This window comes from Corvus brachyrhynchos, unplaced genomic scaffold (genome assembly GCF_000691975.1).
Source record: "Corvus brachyrhynchos isolate BGI_N302 unplaced genomic scaffold, ASM69197v1 scaffold50, whole genome shotgun sequence".
Classification (NCBI taxonomy): Eukaryota; Metazoa; Chordata; class Aves; order Passeriformes; family Corvidae; genus Corvus; species Corvus brachyrhynchos.
Window position 1 is genome coordinate 579,334 of NW_008235964.1, and position 18,434 is coordinate 597,767.

General features: G+C 39.0%; 1 protein-coding gene across 1 annotated transcript in view; it reads left to right on the top strand.

Moving 5' to 3' along the window:
- The first annotated feature begins 8 nt into the window (after positions 1–8).
- The window catches only part of SEMA3A (semaphorin 3A), a 165,656-nt gene continuing 147,230 nt past the window's right edge, over positions 9–18,434 (top strand). The window contains exon 1 of the mRNA XM_008629577.2: positions 9–169. Within this exon, the coding sequence (XP_008627799.1) occupies positions 58–169 (112 nt within the window). The 5' untranslated portion in view covers positions 9–57. The remainder of the gene's footprint in view (positions 170–18,434) is intronic.

Genomic DNA, 18,434 nt, shown 5'->3' on the forward strand with positions numbered 1-18,434 from the left:
CGGGGCGGGGGGCGCCGCGGCTGCGGCTGGCGGGGACCCTACAGTGGCTGCTGCAGCATGGGCTGGCTCAGGGGGATTGCCTTGCTTTCCTTGGGAGTATTACTAGCAGGAAGAGTCAACTGCCAGCATGTGAAGAATAATGTGCCAAGGCTCAAATTATCGTATAAAGGTAAGTCTGTTGTTCTCTCTTATTCTCGGTTTTCCTACGAACCTCTCTCCTCCTTGCTCCGTCACTGCCTCCCTCCTCACCTTCCTCGCTGCTTTTCCTTATCTTCCAAAGGGGAAATTGACATTAGGAGAAATTTCTGAAAACATTTACTTAAAAAGCCTCTCCGTGCTGCGGTCGGTACCAGGCAGTTTAAACCTAGACAAAGAAGAGTTAGTTGCGGTTGCAGACGAGGACTCCGGATCGTGCTGATCCCTGTTAGAGCGTTTTTCAGTCTTGTGCTATTTCACCGGACTTTACTCTTCAAAACGATGAGTCGCGTTTGGCCACCCAGCTCATCTCCCCCATTCTGGGCATGCAGTGCAGCCACCATCCCAGATCTGCTTTAAACGTCATAGAATAGATGAAGATTTATATATTTTTTAATTTTATATTTTAGGCATGAAGTGGTTAATTTTCAAGTCATGAATATTCAGTTTGTACAAATCTGACAATCAGATGCCTAACATAAGCAGTAGATGGTGGGTTTGCCAAGAAACTATAAACTGAAAGGAACAGATCAGTCCAGAAAAGGAGGAGAGGACTGCTAGGCACCAGAAAATGCTGCCTATGGATGTTTAATGCAGTGCGATTTATTTGAACCACGGTTGTTTTCGGTGTACTCTGATGTGTGTCATTAGAGATCACAGGGAAGGTGTAACTGAAGAAAGAGAGCTGTGAGATTACATTTACGTTTGAAATTGTGTAATGCCACTCACACTGCAGTTGTCAGTAATTAACTTTTGTATAATAGTGCCGGTATTAAAGGAGAAGGGTGAAGTAGACAGGCTCTTCTCTTTATCAGCATAGTTCCACTCTAAGTACGTTTTCAGAAGAATTCATCAAATCTGAGGAATGTACAACTGGGAAAGAAGTTTAAAATGTAAGAGCTGTAGAGTATTTTTTTCTAAAACAGAGAGCTATACACCTAGGTACATACACATCTCTCTGAAGAGCTGCCTCCTCATAATTCTCAGATTATTGAAGGCTGAGAGAAGGAGCAGCAGCTACAGTTCTGAAAACAGAGAGGAAAAATAACACGCTGCTTCTACAGAGGGAAAAAGAGAACATGTGTGTGCTTGCCTGGTCATAGATGTCAATCTCAGTTTACAGCATAGTGTCAATACATCTCTTGCCAGTAGAAATACGTTTTCCTTTTTTTTCATCTTTCTCATGCTGCAAATGAGAGGGGGGAAAGTCCTCTCTGATACAGAGCAGGCGTCACCTTCACACTCCAGATGAAAAAAAGAATTAAGCACCTGCAAAACTTGGATGCACTGTGTGAAATAAATGCATGTGCCGGGTTTTCTTAAAGAACTCATATGTGCATATTTGTGTGTATTTAAACTATAAAGTATATGAATGAAAAGAACAGTTTAAGGGGTTCAGAGTCTGTTAATGAGAAAAAACATTTGTATTTAACACAAAATTGATTATTTTGAATAATGGAGTCTAAAGATAGCTTCTACTGTAACTACATGTCATGTCAAAAAACTCATTAAAAAACTCTTAATTGCTTCCAAACTTCTACAATTGTACTGAAACTCAGATTAGTATATAGAAGCATAAATGCTATAAAAATATCCTGTAAAGGGGTTTAATGGCTTATTAATTACTGTTTATTTTTTTCACCCTTTTAAAGTTTATCCATGGCTCAAGTCTGCTACCCCTGCTCATATTGGCTAAATGCACAGAAACTAATTTCAAAGAGTGGCCAAATGTGACTGATGGTGGTTTTCTTTTTTTCTTTTCTCTTTTTCTTCTTCTGTTTTTTTTTCCCACCTCGCTGGTGCTGTATCTATAGACCCTTTAAAAAATGTTTCGCTGCTCTGCCGATTGGTTGTTTTCCAGTTCTGCTCTTGCTGGGATAAAGAGCCTCATTTTCATTTTTTAAAATATCAGATATCAAATTTTGCTATATGGTCAGTTCTATATGATCAAAACAGGAAACTGAGCTGAACATCAAAACTGTTTTATACTTGGTGGATCATTGTGGAGCAAAAATGAGTTCAAATGGTGAGCAACCCTGTTTCCTATGCAGTGAAGACAGTAAATGCCTAAATCCAGAGCAAGTTGAAGTCTGAAGACTTACAGGAATTCACACTGTAGCCTTTGAGACACACATTTGACTTCAAACATGTGTAACTCTAAAAATCAGATCAGACTGCTCACATACTTAGGTACTGGTGTAAATGCTTGGCCAGGTCAATAGGAGAGTGCTGCTACATTGATCCCCAGGTATGGGGATATCATTATTAGTCAGAGAAGACTAAGCCTTGTCAGCTGGTGCTTTTCCAGACAAATTTTGCTTCCAGCACAGTACTCAGTGCACCGATCAATGTTAACACCTTGCGTAGGAACATCCTTAAATGCTGTGGGTATTGAAAATATGTCTTTTAGGTACTGACAGAATACCTCACATGCTAATACTTATCTCTCTGGATATACTTCACTGCCATGTGACTATGTGATACCAAGTGATTCATCTCTATTTAAACTGCTTGCAAGTAGAAAAAGAAGCTACCCAGTTACTTACCCATTCCTCATCTCCATGAAGAGATGTGGTTGAGTAAAATAAACTTATGATATTGGAAAAAAAAAACCCCAAACATGCAGGGTGAAAAGAATGACCCAGGTGACTTCACTTTTCTGTGGCAGTCATTGTGCTTTCTTTTAAGACGTGTGCTTGTTTGTCTAAACAGATACCTTGGAGCTAAGTGTTGGTGCTTTATTTCAAAAGAAAATCAAGGATGTATTTTAACTTCTTGTTTGTCTCGACTAATTAGATGTCAAACATGGTTAAAAAGCTCAGGCATTTGCTTTAAAAGTTAGCGAAATGTCATGAAGGGTTAAATCCCTGCCAACCTTGATTTCCTATGGTCACTTGCTTTCAAAGGCCCAGTATTAGCTCTGCTATTTCCCTGGTTGCTGGACAGAAGTTTTGGTGAACTCCTGTTCTTACTTCCTCTTAACTTCTTGTCGCTCAGTCTTGCAGAAGATTAAAAGCATCCTATGGGGCGTGGTGTGGATAGGAAGTAGAAGAGAAAGTGTATAAATGCGTATGTTAAGGCCACATCTGTGACCTGAAAAGGTTCTTTCTGTTTATTGTGAAACAAAGTTCTGGTTATTTGGTTTATATCACCTTGATTCTGCTGGCATATTAAAGAAAGGAAATTTGAGGAGAGCGGTAGGGATATCCTTGTCCATCTGAAATCTGTGGTGAAGCTCCTGTCCAGTAGCTTCTGGGTTTTGCTCTGTACTTTATAAAGTTTCCAAGCATTTTCGTCTTTGTACATGGGTTGGAAAGGTTTTACTCAAATGCTACTCATCTCCTTATTTCAGTCAAAAGGAATTAATATGATTAAAAGCCTGATCCAAAGTTCATTGAAGTCACTAAGTGCTGGATCATAGCCTAAATGTGGTAAAACCAGCCATAAAACTGAAAGCTCAGTTGAGCTCTTCAACCACTGAACTCCTCTTTTTGTGTCCTTCAAAGACTTTGTGTCCTTATTGTAGAGTAACGAGAAATGTCATTGTTGATATATCAAAAGTAAAAGAATCTTCCCTTAAAGAGTGTAGGGGGCTTTCTTCTTGCTTTTTTGTTGTTTTTTTTCTAATCTCATTGACTTCACTTCTGATGTTCGTTGTAAGTCTCTATATTGTGTCACCAGGTCACAGATTCTGTTTAGGAAAATCCTATTGAGCACAGAGTTCTCAGAAAGACGGTGATCAAGTTGAGTGTGCGAAGTTTAAAACAATAAATATAGCCTTAACTCCAGATGGATTTCTTGTATCGTTTATTGTTTTGTATTTTCTTTTGCTGTTCTCTGTATGGGGAGGTAACAGCACAAACAGAGATGGAGCTAGCTATAGTACCCTTTAAATATAAACAAATAAGCCCCAAGAAAGTGTTCATTAGCAATTCCTTGATTTGCAGATTTTTTTCATAAAGCAACCCTGATTTTTGCCTCCACATGAGTAAATCTTGTCAACCCAACTTTCTCAAATCCATCTGTCACATCTTATTTGTCTATTGAAAATTACTAAATGCTGTAAGTATGTTTTGCAAGAGTACATGTGTGGTTCTCCTTTGTTATTGTTGCTCAATTGGATACATATTACTTGAGAAAAAGTAAGTGGAAAAGCATTGCACACAGATTTAGCTCTATTACTCCCTGGCTACAATTCAAGCCATATTAAAAGTAAGTGTCTTGTTTAAAGTTGCAGTGATAGTGACAACTACTCCATCCTTGATGTGCAGTTGATTTACAATTTTATAGCATGGATTTTTATCCAGATGAAATCATGGCCCTAGTGAAAGCAATGGCAAAACTTCTGTCTGTTTCAATCTGTCCCACATGGAGTGATGAGGAAGGAATGGCACCACACTGAATTACCTGTATGTACACTAATGTAAATATGATACCTGGCTTGTAGTTTGTTGACCCAGTCTGGTTGTAGTTGATGACCTGCCAGTGGGTTTGATTGTGGTTTTTCCTTTCCATCAAACTTTATAACTCACAATTCAATACCTCTGCAAATATTGGGAAAGCAGGACAAAGTGGGAGAAGGAAATGGGGAGAGAAATATTGGCAAGGGAGCCTATTTCTCTTGAGCTGGGACCAGTATTGGAGTTTGTCTCAAATTTCAAGGTAGCAGCTTAAAAACCTTTGCTTAAACTATCTTGTAGGAGTACTGTCTGAGGGAAAAGCCTCTCTGACATGCCTGAAAGGGAGAGAACAACCCTAACTTAGGAGGAAGACTTTGGGATGTAAACCAGGGACATCTGCATCTTAACCTTCCACCATTTGTGACAAAATTTCTGCACGGCTCGAGCACTCTTGGACCTCGCAGTTCAGTCAGTGTAGGAGGCTGTGGGATGGTTAAGATACCAAATGCAGCCACAGCCACTTCAACTTTTTTTTTGCCCCAAAATAATGGGTCTTTCAGGGAAGATCTGTGTGTTGGTCTTTCTGTCACTGGTTGACTGGGGTCTTCCCAAGACCTGGGAACTCTCAGGGAGGTGCTAGGACTACCCTGCCTGGCTCTGACAGCCCACAGGCTGACAAGAGGGAGAAGCTGATGAAGGAAGTGCCAAAGCTCAGATCTTGCCTATATAGGGAAATTTTCAGCTAGCTAATTAGGGCCTGAGACAGGCAGTGTAATTGGAACAAGGAGGGTGAAAACCTAGCCCAACATTCTCGTTTTGCATTTCCAACTTTCCCATTTAAATCCAGTGGAAAAAGTGGTTTCTGAATTACAGAGCCTCCCTTTTCTGAGAAGCTGGAGTTGTCTATAATTTTTTTTTACTCTATGGTTTGCAAATGACTGAATTATTCATGGAAGATGCTGTATTGACAGCCATGGAAACACTATTCTTTTGCTGCAGACAAGGTGTGTGCAGCACTTACTTGTATTGTTTGTAACAGCATCTTTAAAACTCTGACCTAGTGGGGAATTTAAATATCCATAGTTTCACTGAGCTCAGTGTATCTTCTGATACGTGAAGTCTGCCTTAAAATATACTTCTGTGCTTGAAGCTTTTGATCAGGACTGAAGTACCTATCTATTTGCTTAGGGTTTTTTCAGGTGTATACTTATTCCATAACACTTAGCAAAACAGTATTATAATAAGAAACCCAGTCATGGCAGGTTGTTACAATGTTACAATGTAAATGGGTTATTTTTTATAATCTCTCCTGCATGTGACTCTGTATGCACAGAAATCATTTCCATGGAGTTCCCACCTGAAAAGAAACCACAAAATGATTTGTATTTTTAACTCATTCTTTTTTTCTTGGAAGTATTTTTCAGTTTTAATTTAATGCATTGCTATACTGTGATCCTTTTAATATGGTTTTGGTTTGCTTAATCGCTGATTCTGCATATGGCCTTTAATGCCCGCAGCTGCTGTTAGAGAATCTTCTTTATTTACTTCCTCTGGCCCACAGACTTCTCCTTCATGTGCATACCTGGAACACTACAATGGAAGCGCCTGCAATACAAAGTTGTTCCAGTATTTTCAACATTTTCTTCATCAGCTGGAGCCTGAGTTGACTCCAGTTCAATCTGAAGCAAAATCATATCTTCACCTGAGGCAGTGCCTAAGTGACTCAGAGGAAAACAAATGCTTCGAAGTGGTGTTAATGGTTGTGACATTTTCCAGTTGTTTGAAAGCTAAAAAGGATAACATTGTTTTCAGGCTCCCACACGCTTATTTTTAAGCAAATGTGTGGGGTGGACCCTGGGAGCTCTATGTCAAACTTTTAAATGGAGGTTCTGTAGCCTTTTAGGGTGCTCTTGTTAATTAAGGTTGCATGTAAAAATTGTTTCTAGTGGTGTGCTGGTGTTGGTGGGCGATTCAGTGAATTCCTTCCCTTGCAGGATTAAAGCTCCCTTCAGGAATGTCTGCAAGTTCACGGTCCTCCCACATGCAGCCTTCATATAAGTTAGCTGCTCTCTTCCAGTAACAGCTGTGGATAGTGAGCATTACTGTGGGGATAGTACTTTTACTTGACTTTTCCTATTTTTTCCAAGTGGGATAGTGCCTGAATATACAAGAGAGAAAAGGATGGCCACAGCTGTTGAGAGCATCAGAAATCTTGAGTGTTGTAACCTTTCTCTCGCACCACAGGAGGTCCTCTGTGGTGTCTTTCTCTTTCTTTGTGGCTGACACAGTCGGCCACATTAGGCTCTTTTCAGTGTCAGGGGAAGGAGAGGTACCTCCAGAGAGATAATCTTGGGTTAGGCAGACTGAATGAGACTTTAAAGGGTGCTCATCACTTGTCATTGACTGTAAAAGGAATTAAGCTTCTTGTTCATTTATTTAGTTTCTTTCTTTCTGGGAATGTATCGAAAGAAGGTACTAATTAACTGCTATGGAAGGACTTAGGTTGTATTCTGATCCAAAGCTTCCTAATTTAAGAAACTGCCTCTGCCTAAATGAGTATTTAAAGTTGTGTAAAAATTGAGCTGATTAAACATATGGATGGCCTCAGTATCTGTGATCTTGAGGTCACCTGTGACTCTAAATTTGCATCAAACTTGCAGTATAGAAAGAAATGAACAGTACCGCTACATTCTTCATATTTTTAAATAATTGTCTAATTTACTTCTCACGTTTCCCATGTCTCTCTTCCTTAATAAGATCATCCCAAATCCAGTGACACATGCTGGAAGTGACTGTCTGAGGCTCCAGAGCTTTGCTAATTCAATGGCTTAATCATTTAGAGCTTTCAATAAGCTGTCCCCTGGCCAGCCCCATTACCTTCTGAATGTTTCTGCACTTTGAAGAGAAAAGCATACTCAAGTCTCAATTTCACAGTGTGTAGTTTGCAAATAAAATTCCCTGTGTATATGTGCAACTCAAAGGACAGGTGTCTTGACACTTTTTCAGCTGAACTATTTCAATAGTGAGAGTGGAATGAAACCTAATTTATTAATTTCTAAAAATTATAAATAGATTTACAGTTTGGGGGATTCTTTTCTCCCTTTGGGGATTACAGATCCCCCTTGAACAAGACATATCTACAGCAGTCTGTAAAATGTGTGAGCGCTACTCTACTTTGTGTCACATCTAGTTTTCATCCTTTGCTGTTTGATAGCCAAACAGTAAAGTCAGAAGTTTTTGCCATTCTTCTAATGTTTTAAAGTTGTTTGACATTTATTGGGCTGCCTGCTTATCTCTCCAGCTGGATGTTGCAGAAACTTTAGAAGTGAGCAGTCAAATAAAATTCTCATCTCTTATAAATATTTTCATGCAAAGTTGGATCTTGCAGCGAACAATCTAAGGAATGAAGTAGTTATTTGCTTTCATCTAACTTGTGGAAGGAGGAAAAAAAAGCTCTCCTTTACTCCTCACTCTAATGAAGCAAAGCTCATGTTGGTTCTGACGGCCCCTCTTGGCTTCTTTTGAAATTCCAGCCTTGTATGAGAAAAGGACACAAAAAAGCTCTGTGAGATAATTTAAAGGATTTAGAGCTGCCTTTCAAGGGGGAGGGGTTGGTGGCCTTTTCTAGAGGAATCACATGATAAATACAGCTCACAAGCATCCAAAAGAGCTGCAGAGAGTGCAGGGTACAGCTTTCATCTCCAGCTGATGCTGGAATGGCAATAACTCTCTTCTGCTAGACACAGATCCCACGTGTGGCCAAGGCACAGAATGAGGTCCCTTAAGATGATACCTCAGGGTGTTAATTTTACTTCTTTCATGGATTTCCCGGTGCAACTTCATTACTTTTGCATGAATGTAGAGCCTGGAATGGTTCTGACTCCTAGTGAAGCTCTTTTTCTCGAAGTACAACAACAACACTCAGTATTACCTGTAGGCCAGCTTGATCTCCTCTCCGCTGCACCAGGTCCTTTCCAAGGTCTCCATCCTGCTGGGGCTGTGTGATAAATCCAGTTCCCATTGAGGGATAGGAGGGACAGCAGAAATTATGTCTGGGGATCTGGGAAAAACAACTTTATCTTCAAGATTGCATTTTTCCCTGTATTCACTTCTACTACAACAGATTAATGGCTCTATCAAAACTTCTTGCTCTGATGACCCTGTAGACAACAACATAAATGTATTCCTGAGGTACCTGCAAATGGCACAGTTAGGAAATTGCTTCATTCTGAATTGCTGCTCTTCCAAGAAGCTTCAGAGTCCACCCACCAAGACCAAGTGAATATTCAGTTGTGCAGGAAAGTGTGATAACATTTTCGAAAAGCTCCAGTTGGGACTTCTCTGCAAGGTCACAGACATCAGCAAAGCAGAATTTCCAGGACACTGGCTGTTGGGTTATCAGAATGGTAAATCCCAGTCTATATTTTTGTTCCAAATGTGTAACCCTAGTTGTTTGTACTCTAGCCATAAAAATTGACTTGCAGCAAATTGGCAAGCTAGATTTCATCTCAAGTGAAACTATTCAGGAATTTGTTAAAATTTAAAAGAAGTTTTTCATAGTTCATTTTAAAGGAATGTTATGAAGTAAAGTATTAACAACAATAATATATGTTGAAAGTCTTTGCTTTTGTCTGCAGCCTGTATTATTGAGATAGAAAATTACATAAATTTCTAATTCTATTTTTTCAGATTTTGTTTCTCATCTGTAATGGGAAACTACTGGATGTTCTACTTCCTTTTCTCGCATCGTTTTACAATTCTGCGTGTTTCATCATTCTTTAAACCTGCATTGTAATTCAACTCTTTACTGGACAATAGTCATAAATTAGGAAAGTTTTGTTAATCTCACCTACATCGCCTACAAATGGAGGCTGGATGTTAACAGAAACCCAGCACCACAGCTGATGATACACAGGAAGTCTGTACTGTAAAGAGAATCAAAGAAAGTACCATAAATGTGAAATCCTATTAATTCCTTGGCTCTTTGTCAGCTCCTTCACCTGTAAAGTGGTATTAAGTGATTTCATGAGGAATTGCTCAAGGTCAGAGACTTGCCATGCTTATTCAGAGCTGTATCGTACTCTCAGAATAATCCCATTAATGTGTGTATTCAAAGTTCAGTCAGAACTTATTTTTGATCAACATAGAAAGGCCTTACAAATACTTTAAAGTGATTGTAATAGTAATATTCACAGCCATGTATGCCTGTGACATGAAACACATCCCTATTATGCAGAAAGCATATCTAATTTAATTCCATTTGGATATTCCAGACAGTTTTATACAGGAGCCCTTCACAGTGTTTTTGGAGTATCCACCTCTATTTCACACTAAATACACTGTGAAGGTGATTACAGATGGCTCTGGAGAAGAGCCTTTGTATTTAGTCTTTGCAGTATTGTCTGCCAATGGTGTGTGAGTGCTCATGAGATTCTGGCCTGTTTCACTGAGTTTAAGCTAGGGTTTTTTTTAGCATGGCTGATAATCATATTTTAAAATTAAGAAGGAATAAAAAGTGTTAATTTTTTTTTTCTTGTGTTTATCCGACAGAACTAAAACCTCACTTGGGACAATTTATCCCTTTGTACTCGGTCTGAGCATACCTTACCAAGCCACTGGTGATTAACACCCCATGGCTCCTTCAAGTGTATGTGCTTCCTTCCCAAGAGATTATGGAAAAAAACCTTCTCTTTCTTTGTGCACACATCCTTTTTTTCTGTCTGTCCGTACCCCAAGTGTTCCTCCACCTTCTCCAGGATGAGGGCAACCTTTCCTAGACACTTGGGGAAGTATTCAGTAATCAATTGAGTCAGTTATAATTGCTTATCATTTGTGACTCACTCTCTGGAAAACTGTTGCTTGACAGCCCTAGTTCAGACCTAATAATGAGGATAAACTGCTATAATAAATTCATGAGTAGAATTTTGCATTTCACAAAGATTCACATTCTCATTCCTAAAATAAGTAAGAAAGCACCTGTTCCCTTTGTCAGCCTGGCCTATGAAAAGAATATTGGTGTTTCATATATTCCACATACCTTAAATGCAGCATTTAAATATTATCTTCAGTGAATTATCTCAAGGAATGTTTTTCTTTGCTTTTATACTTCCTCGTGCCACTTATGTGATGTAATTGTTGTTTTGAATAGCATTTTTTTCCATAATAAGCTAACCATTTTCATGCCATTAATTAGGAAATACAGGGAAAATGCAAGTTTTTGTGTGATTTTGATGTACTTTTGAACTTCAGGCACAAGTTTGTAGTTTGACATGTTAAACTATAGTGTCTAACTTGAACACGTGCTACATGGTTTTCTTTACAGTTTTGCAGGTGCTAGGAGAGCTAAGTTTAGTTCTTGAGGTTGGCAAACAGACCAACTGAGAGCAATGGAAAAGGTCCTGTTTAGTGATGTCAAAAGACTTCATATGTTTTCAGAGAGACAAATGTCAAGTGTCATGTGTATTATTATTCTATATTAGAAATTTTAAGCAGTGATCAACTATTCTGGTGTAAACCAAATGTAACATCATAACTGTGACTGCAGTGCTACATGTTTAGACCCCTGATTCTGCTAATTGACTTCTTACCAAAGGGAATGAGGACATGACTGAGCAATGCAACTTGTAGTTTTTTAATACAATTTCCATAGCTGAGACCATAAACAGCCCCTTAAGGTCATTTCTCATAACTGCCACTCTCTTAAAATTTTTTTTCTACCAGCATTTAGGAATATGATAAATGCTGAATTTTGTTTCACTGTAGGTTCACCCCCATTACAATGCATAGAAACTATTTTACCTTATGCCAGACATATGGAAGTGATCAATGTATGTAAATTGTATGAGGAGAGGTGAAATACAGCTTTCTAGACAAGGAAATGTGTACTTGTTTCTGGTTATAAGACACTGAGAGCACACCAGAGAAGACTTTAAGTCTTCAAATAAGTTTTCCTTTAAAAGTAACAATTGGCAAGAGGGTAGAATAGCAATGATTTTGATAATCACCGTGAAAGCACAGTATTGTCCTGAGCTCAACTGCCCAGGCAGATCTCTTGGACACCAGGGTTTAAGAGGCAATTGCTTGCATGTGCAGGGCCAGACCATGAACCTCCTTCTGAAATGCAGAGGTGAACTGTTCTGGGACCCACTGTGCTCAGTAGTACAAGTCAAGTTTCTTCAAACACAGGGTTTAACTGGCAGGGCCAGCTTAAATGTCTGCTTTTCATTTTCCTCCCCTGATGTCATGGTGCCCACTGTGCAATGATTTGAACCTATTCTAAAAGTCAGGTTTTGAGGGGCTGAGTTATTTTTTGGGTTCTGAGTGACCACAGCAGGAAAAACCAAGACCTTAAGTCAGCTATGCTTTTCAAATACGATTTAAACTTACTGTTCCCCAGATGGTCTCTAAGAAATAACTACGTATTTTATGACTAATAGGTATTCACTGTGCTCCCCAAATTTTCCATTCCAATAAAGTTGGATTTTTATTTTGATTTTTTCTTCATACTCGATATTGCAGAATAAGAAACTAGAGTCTGGCAGACCTTTATTCTAAGGCATTGTCATATCTTTCATTCTGAGTTGAAAAATGGACAGAGAATTGGGTTTCATAAATGTGTGGAGGAGCTGTCAAAGTTCCCATTTGCATGTGAATGGTCAGCTGAGGTAGGAAGGGAGATATGTAAATAATTCTCTAGCTAGCTCCTGGCTAAGATCATTGCATTTCAAAGTACTGTGAAAAGCAGCACCATAAAACTTTAACCTATTCACTGGTATGGAAACTCCCACACCTTAGATAGATCTACTATAATAATGACCACTTGGGGAAAAATGAATCTTAAAAAGCAATATCAGGTCTCCAAATACTATACATTTTCTGCTTCTTTTAACATTTCATAAAAGATAAGCAAAAAAAGCCACTCTTCCTTCTCCCCCAATGAAGGAGGGAAAAAAAAAAGGGGAAAAAACCACAAGATCTAAGCAGTAAGCAGATGTAGACCTTCACTGAAAATCTGGCAGGTAAGTGTGATAGGAGTGAAAGAAATGTAAAAGATTTGAGTATTATTCTGTATTATGTAGGTATCTCACCCAGGAGGCACCCAAAAAAATCATTACTTTAATCTTCCTTGCAAACTGCCCAGCATTTCACTGTTCTGTTCTGCTGCTGTACTTCAGTACATGCTCAGCTAGATAAAGCTGAATGTTGTACTTTAAAACCAAATGTGTCCTTCAAAATATGCAGTTCTTCATGGATCCAAAAAGGCGAAAAAGTGAAAGAAAACAGTAGAAAGATGAGGAACACAGAGTAAAACAAAATCTTAATAGACTCTGAGTCAGACAGTTTTCTACATATTTTATTGTGCCTCATATCTGCTTAGATAGAATTGGCATGTGTGTATATGGAGAGACAGACAATTATTTACTAAGCCCTTTATGCCTGAAACAGCTCCAAAACCTGAAGGAGTAGAAAACGTTTCCTGAGTAAAGTTCACCTCCAAAATTGATATGGGTTATGTATGTGTACCCCTTAATAATGAGACAGCATGGGACTGTTGCTGTAGTTTACCAATATAATTTCCCTGATACTGTTTTGTAGTCTCCATCTACTTACCTCAGAATACCATGATGTATTTCATTCAAGCTCCATATTTCAGAAAATAATTCATGTCACCCTTGTAATCATTTTCAGCACGGTCCTTCTTTCTCACAAAGCTTCTGTGCAATAATTTGATCTGGTTACGCTGTTCCAAAAAACCCACAAAGTTAAATGGAATTTAATTCACTAAATTTACAAAAGGCAGTTATTCAAAGGTTCTGGGATTTTCTCTATCACATAATATTCCTGTAATGAAATGTGATTTGTCTTGGGATTTACCAGGAGATTAAAAGCAACAAAAAAAACCTACTGATCTTACAAACACCTACTCACATGAGTATTCCTTTTGATTTCGATGTACCTGACACTTGTGGTGTGAAGTGCCCTTTTGAGAGGTTATGCAAGTTATTCTTCACTTAGAAAATAATCAACCAATCAACCCAAGCTCTTCTAGGGATCACTTGAAATTTTTGAGCTCGGCCCATTTAATGGGAAGAAATGATGCAAAAACTGTTCAAAATGTAGTTCTATGCAAATGAAAGTTTTCATTCAGTAATAATCCCTTTTGATCTGTCTTATCCCATGTTTCTGCTGTGCTCTACCACAAGAGGAGCATTCCCTGCCTTGCTGTCGTTCATTGTATCCTCATGTCCGGTGGGACAAAATGTTGGTTAAAGTCACTATGAAAGACCCTTAGTCTGGTAGATATTTGAGTATTAATATGAAATGTGATCAGTTTTTTTAAATGACCAGGAAATTTTAAACTGAGTTTTTGAGTAAAGGAATGTCATATCTTATCCAAGCCCTGTCCCATTTTCCCTGTTAACGGGTCTTTCCATTAAATCCTGTGTGCAGAAGCCCATTTGTGTGACTGTACATGGAGCACACATTAGGCAGTTCTGCTGATTCAAGCACAGTAACTTTTGATAAAGTGATACCACAATATTGGAATATGGTTTCCACAATGCAGCAGTTCTGTTTCAATAACCATTCCCAATCCATGAAAAAAGGGTACAGCATTGTGGAAACTTTTATCCTTTACTGGAGTATTACTTCTTTATTGTAGCTGTGGCTCCAGGCACTTTGAGTGAAAGTTGCTACTGACTCTGCTTCTCACATGAGCTGGTTGGAGAGAGCGCAGGAGATCTCCCCACAGCAGGAGACTCCAGAGCTGCTTTCCTGCCACTCCAAATAACTGCTAACGCTAGCAACTGAGCAAGGAATCCCTGCTCCTTTTCAAATATCAGTCTGACAAAGTGGGACAGTGAGCACTGGGCCATGTGCTCCCTCACCCCAGACATCTTGTCAATGGGCTCTCAGTGCTCTTTGCAAAACGGCAGGAGGAATCTCAGATTGCAGCCACTCAGATGTAGCCACTTGTGCAGACACTTCTATTACCTGAAAATTTATTGTGGTCTATGTCACGTGTTAAGGAAATGCAGAGTCTCAAATGCTGTAGAGAGTGGTGAGGCAATAAAATTTTTCACATTTTATGATAGGCATACATTTAAAGAAGGAAGCAAAAATAATGTTTTCTATTAAAAATAGGAGCAGAAACGATTTGTGGCATAGAATCCAATAGGAAACACGTTTACACAACTTCTAGTTATGGTGCAATTGGCTGTGAAGTCCTTCAGTAGGCTGTAAGGGGCATCAATTTGATTAATGGAAGCTGTTACTTAAATTATGTTAGCAATCAGTGAACAACCCACAGAGTAGCTCATGAGTGAGTAAGTCTATGATGTCTTGGAACAGAAGCATCCTAGCACTTCTCTAATGCTGGCCATGGATGATGTTGGAAGGCAGAGGTTGCGTTATGTGTTACCATACGTACAAGAGATTCATGTATAAAGAAGGCCACATACTGTGAGGAAGCCCCTGAGCCTGTTCAAGTGATAACTAAAGGACATGTGGCCGTCAGACATCTGTACAGAACTGTCAGCCCAGTGGGGTGATGGAGTATGTCACCAGGGCACGTGGAGTGTAAATGCAACATGAGAAACTCCTTCCTTCACCTGTTTTTTCCGTCCTTCTGAGACCAGAAGCTCTCTCCCACTTCACTGCTCTTGCAAAGGGATTTTTTGGGTCTGGCTAGCCTCAGCCTATTCTTCTGTGATGCCAAGCAGATGGATGAAACTTACCAAATTCTGAGCTCTGGAAATATCCTGAGGTGCATGCATGCATTTACCTACCTAATGTATACAAATATGAAGCTATTTACGCACCCATACTTGGCCCAGATCCACAGACAGTGCAAAATTACACCACACCCGGCTGCAAGTTATTTTTAGCTCTCCTCAATGTAAATGTCTAGTTCATAATTAAGTTTCAAAATAATGAATGATGTGTTTTGTGTTTCAGTGGGTATAATCGTTTGCATTGCATAGTGAATGATTTGAGCATGAAAGGTCTTGCATTCCTAAATCTGTTACAGAATGTGGGTGGGAGGTGGATCTTTGCTCATACCAGGAAACAAAGACTGAATGAATATTTGTCACGATGTTTCATCAAGGCAGTGTTAATGTTAGTTGAAGATACATTGTGGCAAGACTGAGAGCTTGCTTACGGTAAAAATTTCTGAAAACTGGGGCATTTTAGTGTTTATAAGGGATGTTAGCACCCAACCATGAGCCTTGTGCCGTAGGCAGTTAATTAAGCCAGAAATGAAGGAGATCAAATGCTATTGAATCACCCCCCCCTAAAAAAACCCCAAAAAATCAAACCAAACCAAAGAACAAACAAACAACAACAAAAAAAACCCAGCAGCAAAAACCTAACCCCCCACACCTGAAAATCCAGCGCAGTTTTCTCCAGTTTTGACATAAGAGCTGTCCACCCCCACACCTGAAAATCCAGCAGTTTTCTCCAGTTTTGACATAAGAGCTGTCCGGAATTACATCTTTTTGCCCTCATGTTCTTTCCTTAATCATCTGTGGCTGCTCTTCAGTATTAGGGTGGCTTCTGCATTAGACTCACTTTTGGTCTGGCTGCACATCCCTGTGCTGATGTTCCCATCTCCAAGATCAGAGTGGAGATTTTGCCATAAGTTCAATATTTGTGCTCAGTCCTGCACCTAGAGACAAAATGATCCCCATGTACACCTGCCAAAGAGCAATTGCAAGACCAAAGAAAGAAAGAAAGAAAGAAAAGAAGAAAAATCAAGAAAGAAAAGTAAAGAAAGAAGGGAAGAAAGACTAGCTAGAAGAAATAAAGGGTTGTTTTCTTCAGCAGTGTCCGTATGTCTTAAACTGGAATTGTAATGGAATGTTATCCTTACGTGCATTGAAAAAAACAGTAGAAAACCCACAACAACAACAAAAACCCCAAGGAGAGCTATTTCTAATAAAAACATTACTCATACTAGTATCATAGCCCTGACCTTACGTTTATTGGCATGAATGCGAGCTTATAAAGCTGTGTGGATGTTTGCCATATGCAAATCCATCCATCCATAAATCAGTGTACAGACTGGAGACTGCACAGCTGAAGTGACTGTAATGGTAAATGAAACCTTTCACCACCAGGTCAAATGCAGTTCAGCATATGTGGTAAATGGAAAAGCACTATCATACAGGAATTGATCTGTGGCGTGTGTGAAACAAGTGACTGAGCAGTTCACACTGTTCACCACCACAACTGGTTCCCCAGGTTGGAGCTGGCAGATACGTTGGAGCTGCAATGGCAAAGCAGTGAAGCAACCTGGCAGAGAATTTGCCTTATGGCACTGTCTGGTAGTGTATTACAAGGATTAGGCAGGCTTTTTTCATCAAAATGAATTGTCAATGAAAAAGGAAGTTTCTATTTAATCCAAATTTTCCACCAGTTCTATCCAAATGAAAACATTACTTTGGACTGTGGTGCTGATCTAAGGCACATAATGTTATATTCATCTGACATTAACCTCTGTGTGTTCAGGGTAGCAGCAGGGTTTGTAAAAGCTTTGTGTGGTTTTCCTGCTTTCTTGCCCATTCTTTTCTGAAGAGGGCAGTTAACTCCCATTAAAATCTTTGAGGGTACTCAGAGATCAGCATAAGGCTTATATGATAGCAGGATGGCAAAGAACATACAGCTCTGTCTCAGGTCCTGGTTGACAGGTCCAAATAAGGGATGAGGCACGTCTATCATTTATATAATGTGCCGTTCAGGGTCAGAGGGTGCCATGTGGGACAAGACACAGCAAAAACCTTTTCCAGGCTTTGTGATTTTGGGATATGACTTGGCCACGGCTGAACTGTAGAGTGTGTTTTCCCCCCTTACAGGCTAAGGAAGTTGGACACCCTGACCAGAACAAACATAGATAAAATGATAAAAAACAAAATTCACACATTCCTGGATTTATTTTTTTTTTCTAAGTTGTCACTCTGAGAAGTTCAGTATTTTGACTGTTTGACTTAATTTGAAAACAGATGTTGGAATATTTTAATTTCCCTAGAGACAAAAAAAATTTCCTTACTTTTCTCGGATTTCCTTATTCCTGCTATGAAACCGTGTTGTCACAGAAAACAGTGCTTTGTAAAGCTCCTATGTGAGTTGTGAAGCTCCAAACCATCTTGACACATTCAGCTATGTGCTAGTGTCAAAACATAGTTCTCAACAGTTATTGCAGCTAAAACGGCATTAAAAATTTATGTCTGATTCTTTGATATGATTCAATACATTATTTTAAAAATGAGTACTGTTACTGGTTATAGTTTGCTTAACAGAACATTTGCTCTACTTTTAAAGAATAAATCTTTGGAGACATTGATAAGTTGAGGTATGTGTTTGCCTTCATGTTTCAAGGATGTTACTAATTCCAGGAAGATTGGTCTTGTGGCTAGAAGTGTGAATGGATAGACGTCCTTCAATTCGGGGATCTTACACAAACATTTTAAGTAATGTCAGACAATATCCCTGTGCCTCAGTTTCCAATCTGTACAGGCTTTTTGTACATTGTTTTATTTTCAGTGACATTGCATGTGTTCTGAAGGCAAGGACTATGCTTTTGTGCAATGAAATTCTATCTGGACTTTTCAGAACAAGTAGTACAACTGATAAATAACAGAAATATTTAGTTCAAGGCTCAAACAAACATCTGAGCACTAAGAATATAACTCTTGCTTTCTGGTATAAAAGAGTTTAAAAAAAATTATTAAAAAAACCCCTTTGAAAATTCCTTAACAGTATAATCAGATCACTTTCAGAAATCCAAGAAATTTAGTTACTTTAGCAACTTTAGTTACTTTAGTTGCCTGATACCTTTCT